General features: G+C 46.0%; 1 protein-coding gene across 4 annotated transcripts in view; it reads right to left on the bottom strand.

Moving 5' to 3' along the window:
* Window positions 1-2,234: 2,234 nt before the first annotated feature.
* The window catches only part of RNF168 (ring finger protein 168), a 439,984-nt gene continuing 436,677 nt past the window's right edge, over window positions 2,235-5,541 (bottom strand). For all 4 annotated transcript variants that reach the window (XM_071751578.1, XM_071751576.1, XM_071751577.1 and 1 more), the window contains one exon: window positions 2,235-5,231. In XM_071751578.1, coding sequence (XP_071607679.1) covers window positions 4,170-5,231 — 1,062 coding nt within the window. In that variant the 3' untranslated portion in view covers window positions 2,235-4,169. The remainder of the gene's footprint in view (window positions 5,232-5,541) is intronic.

Below are 5,541 nucleotides of genomic sequence, written 5' to 3'. Positions count from 1 at the left end.
CGGGGTTGCCATGGCAACGCGGGGCCCGCCCCGCCCCGGCGCCTCAGAGGGCCCGGGAGGCGGGAGTTGCCAAGGCAACGCGGCCTGCTCTGCCCCGCTCCGCTCCGTCACGCCGAGCTGGTGGGACCCGCCGGTTCTACCCTTACCTGGAGGAGCCTCCGCTGCCGTTCATCACCCGCCCGTTCATCTCCCTCAGCGGGAGATACCGGAGAGCTGGCGACACGAAGGCAGAGCAACGGCGCCGATTGCCCACGTCACAGAGGCCTACGGCGGAGCAAGGGGCCTGGGGCAGCCTTGGCCTGGAGGCGAAGCTGCGGAGCAGGGAGCAGGACCTGGGGTGCTGAAGAAGCTGCTGGTGTCAAGGGAGCTCATTGACCAGGCAGCCTCTGGCATGGGGATACCTTCGATGTCAGCTCTCCAAAAGAGAGAAACAGCCTCATCAACCATGCGTTTTCAGTCTCTGGGCTACATGTGGACATTGCTCCCCTAGAAAAGGAATATTTTCCTACTTTCAGCTGGTTTACAGCGTTGCAGGAGGTGGCTGGAGCTGCAGAGCAGCGGCATTAACCAGTGTCAACCCCAGTGAGTACCGCAGGAAACGGAGGTTTCCTCAGAGGTCAGACAATCCCCAAACTTGCTGTCAGTAAAAGAGGTAGATCTGTTCCCTCTCCCAGTCACCCAGCCCCACATCACCTCTGCCTCTCAGGCACCTGACCAAGCCTGTCAAAACCCTGGCTATTTTGGTACGTTTTGGTTTTTTTCCCTATGAGCTAGATGAGCTGAACTTGTTCTAAAAGGGGCCAAATGACCCCAAAAACAAGCTCAAGGCAGAAAGCCAGCCCACCCTTTTGAACAGCTCAGACACCTCTTGCCTTCACAAACATTAATTAAACTACAGCTGATTTCACCCCTTTCAAAGATCCCAGGTTGCAGCAATGCAAATTGTGCAAACCAAACGTACTCAGCAGTGACCAAATTCCACCTTCCAGTGAGAAAAGGACAGGGCAAAGAGGTGCCTGGCCAGGAATATTATGCTGTGGAAATATGATGATCTTTGGGAGCTGAGGGTGCTGGGCTGGCCTCTGGTGTAGGTTACAGGGTTTGGATATTTTGCAGTTATGGTTGAGTTTCGGCTAATGATAAACTTTTTGTTTTGCTGTTTTTATGTGAGAAGGCATTGGTACTGAGAACAAAATCCAGTCAGTTGGAAAGCACAGAATTCCCAAATAATTTAACATAACCCATACATACACACACCCCAAAATACTCTTTTGTACTATTTAGGCCTTAGAAGTGGCTAATTCCCTCACTTGCAGCTGAGTTTAGTGCATTTCACAAACCTTATAAAGCAGAGATACATTAAACAGGAAAAGAAGGAATCCACAAAACAGTTTGAGGAGTGAAGAGGAATGAAACTGGTGTTAAATGCAGCAATCCCATGAACTGGGACCTGGCTTCAGGTGCAGCTAAACTGCACAAGGTGCACTGCAGCCTGAAATTTTCCCTTCTCCCTTGCCCTCCCTCCCCTTGATGCTTCCCTTTCCCCTTTAACATCTGGAATTAGGTTGTGGAGACTTCCCCCTTCCACAAGTGCAGGAAATCTCCCATTGGCAGGGAGCTGTTAGAGCAGCTCAGTGGGGTTTTTTTTTTGAGGTGCACTCAGCAAGAGCTGCTGAGTTAGAGCTCCCAGGGTGTGTGTTTTAAACACAGTGCCACAGCCTGCTACAAGGGCAGAACAAGCCCCACAACAACAGCAGCAGGTCAAGTTTTACTCTAATGAAGACTGAGGCTTTGGGGGGGATTTATATTTCATTTAGCTTCATTCTTTTCAGCAGTTCAGTGTTTACCTGGCTCTGTATCAGTATGACCACACATACTGCCTTTCCTTTTTCACCACATATCTGTCAAACATCAAAACCTGGCTGTAAAAGCAGCTCCAAAGCCACCACTACTCTACTGGGGGATAACAAGGGTTGATCTGAGAAAAAAACAACAACTAACCAGGGGCAGAAAGCCTAAACAATCCACTAGACCAAGATGGCAATAAATCAGGGGAGCTTGTGGTGTCCCTCCTTGAGAAGGGGCAGCAGTTTTTGGGAGCTGAGGTCTGGGAAGGAGGAGCCTCTGCCAGAGCAGGGATTATTTGAGCAACCTGAAAACAGAGACCAGAGTTCAGAGACAGATTGTAAAATGAGGCTGAATAGATTTTAAAAAGTAAACTCTTTCTCCTCATCTGTTTTGAAAATTGATAGCTTTACTTCTTGCATAACTATGATGACTGGAAAGGCCATCACCAGTATGGAAACACAAGTAACACAGAAAACAACCCAAACAAAGGTAAGGATTAAACAGAAACACATCTACATCTAAGGAAAGCTCCCAGGACAATAGTTGAGGCAGCAGAAGGAAAAAATGAATGATCTGCAACTGGTCACCTGTTGTAAGTTTCTCAAAAAGCATCTTGGAACATACCATTCTCTTATGAGAAACCCACCCCTCGCAGAGATATGCAGGCAAAGAAAGCAGTTCCAGTTCCCTCTTGGTCTGCTGTTCATGCTTGTAGTAAGTTTTCAGGTTGTGGGTTTTGTTTGGTTCTCTTGTTTGATGTTGGTTTTTTTAAACTTAAAAAAATCAGAAGATACTGCTTTTAAGTATTTTGTTCCAAATTTTCCAGAACCAAGTTAAAGGCTATAAATGATGTTAAAAAATAAACAAAAGAACACGTTTAAAACATTTGCAAACTTTGGGGACTAGCACACATGCTTCAGCAATGCAAACTGATGCTTTGCTCTCTTTCAAACACCTACAATGGAAAAATTGCAAGCAAAGAAAGGCCAAAAATACAGTTTCCAATTCCCAAGGGAGAAAACAATCCAGCAAGAACATGTCCTCTGCTGGGTAGCTCTTCACCAGCCTCAAATTCCTACAACCCTCTGATCTGTCATCTTTGAATGATGTCAGTTTAAAACTCAACTGAAAGACAGTATTAAGCAGTCCCTCTAAAAATGGGAAGAGTTAGAGCCAGGGACAGTGCTAATGTGAAACTTCTGAAATTCCTGAAAATGCCAGTTTTCAGCTGCTTTCCCCCTTCTGGTTTCACTTTATAGTACCTGTCTTGGGGACTAACAATTTTCTTTCAGTATTATTGCTTTTAATCAGGCTCAAGCCAGCTGGCACATAAAAACTAAGCAGCACTAAACATAGGTAGTAGCAGCACACAAAAATAAAGTTGCAGAACACTAACAACAAAAAACCCAAAACTTTTTCCTAAGGACAGTGAGAATGGGATCTGCAGAAGTCAGCTCTGTGAACCAGAGGTAAATACAAGCCCAACAATGACCTGGTTTTCCCCTCCATCCCTGAAAGGGCAAAGGAGACAGGAGAGAGATGGAGAAAGTGCATCTGCAAGACTCCTGTCTGATGCTACTCATTAACCCTGGTGCAAACAATGCCATCCAGCAAACAGCTAAAACCCCAGGAGCATGCTCCCATTTAACAGAACAGTGGCTGTGCCAAGGGAAGACTCAGCCTTACAGACAACCAGAAATATACTTTTTTGTTTGTTTGTTTCCCCCCTGGAATGTGCATCTTTTCTGTAAAAGGCTCCAAATTCTCATTCCAAGACTAGGAAGCCATCAGTTGCTTTGGTCTTAAACACTAAGGGTATTCACATTCAAACTGATGTGAGCACAAGTGCTTAAAAACCAAGGTGTAGTCAAGAAAAGACCAATTAACATTTTTTTAGCCTGGGGGGATAGATAAATTTGTAATATCCATCCATGTTTTTTTTCCCTTTCCTATTTGTTCCACTTTTAAGGGAGGGTTTTACTTACACAGTTTTCTAACAAATGCAGTTTTAAGATAGTTTCAGTTTGACATACACACAAGTAATTATGTCTGTCTAATTCTGAAACATGACTGGTTTTCCTTCCTTAATTTTTAAAAAGAAGTGAAATGCAGGTGAAATATACCAATTGCATTTGAATTGTCCCTGGCTCAGAGGAGTCTAGAGTGGCAATGCTCATGGGTAGGAGGGCTCTTCAGCTCTCAGACAACTCATTCTGCATCCCCCTCAAAACCAACAACCTGAAAACAGTTTGCAGGAAGTTTTGCCTAAAGAAAGGAGAAGGCCTGGCCATTCATTCTCATTCCATCCACGTGTCAGTGATCTACTCCACCACAGGGCTTTTAAACATCTGAAGGATTGTCTTTTGCTTACTCTTAGGTAATGAACAAGCATCGTTTGTGTCACTGGTGTTAACCACACAATTCAGAACTTTTCCCCACTTGGTGCTGGGTGTTTTCATCCTGGCTCTGGTAGGGGACTCCCAGTTTTCATTGCAAGAGCCTCTCCGAGTCTTGCGGGGGTTTGTTTCAGACTGGTGCTTTGGTACCTTGGAGTCTTTTGCCAGCCTAGGACTTCCCTTTCTGGCAGGAGAGTCTTTCAGCAGCTGAGGTGGTTTGGCACGCAGGAGGTACTCATCTGGGGAGCCCTTCTGACGATTCAGGGTCCTTTCCTCCTTGTCCATCTGCTTTTGCAGCTGCAGAGCCAGGAGCCTGTCCTGCTCCTCCTGCATCCGCCTCTCATAGAACTCCTGCTCAAAGGCTTTGTGCAATTCCAAGTCAAAATCATCTATCTGCTCCCCGTGGTCCTGTAAACCTTCTGGGAAAGTTTTTCTCTTCTTATCAAGCACGCAGACATCAGCTGCTGATTCAGCTCCTGAATCCAGGGACTTTCTTTTTGGAGTCTCCTTTGTGTCTTGCAGCCTGTCTGGTTTCTTCTCATCCGAGTGCCTCCCCACCTTCTGGAGCTCACACACTGCACCTTCCTGCTCAGACATCACAACATCTGTTGCTGACTGAAACCAGGGACAAGTTTCAGTGGGGTTCTCAAGGCTTGTGCTGTCTGCATGTGTTAAACTCTCACTGTCTGTCTCAGTGCCATCATCTTCTCCTCTGGAGCCACGAGGAGCTGCTCTAGACCCTGCTGTGATTCCATGAGGCACATCTGGATCTTCACCTCCTGGACACTCTGGTTCTGGTGTTTTGCCCTGCTTGACAGCAGTGGTTTCCCCTGATGCTGAGGCACTGAAATAGTTCATGCATGATTCAAAGAAAGGATCCTTAGCACTGCAGCCTTGGGTCACACCAGTCTGCTGTGGAGACAGTGTTGGCATTTCCTCTTGCTCCTCTGGCCATGCAGAACTGCTGCCTTCCTTGCTGTGGCTCACCTGCAGAACACAGAGAGACCACAAATACAGGGAATTTATCAAAAGCCAATGGCTATGAATGAAATGCAGATCTCACTTCTCATACCTGCACTGCTCGTAACTGTCAGCTGATTATTTAAGTAAAAATGTTTAATAATAATGAATATATTTTCAGCAACCTACAGAAGCCTAGCTAAAGGACTGAAAACAAAACTGCAATGCTTTGCATGTTCTGTGGGGTTTAGCATGAGGTGAATGTTGCTGATACACAGAAGGTTTTAGTTGTTGCTGAGAAATCAAGGACTTTTCAACCTCCTATGCTTTGCAAGGC

Source organism: Heliangelus exortis, chromosome 9 (genome assembly GCF_036169615.1).
Source record: "Heliangelus exortis chromosome 9, bHelExo1.hap1, whole genome shotgun sequence".
Classification (NCBI taxonomy): domain Eukaryota; kingdom Metazoa; phylum Chordata; class Aves; order Apodiformes; family Trochilidae; genus Heliangelus; species Heliangelus exortis.
Note: the sequence above shows the minus strand (reverse complement) of the source record. Positions and strands in the feature narration are given on the sequence as shown.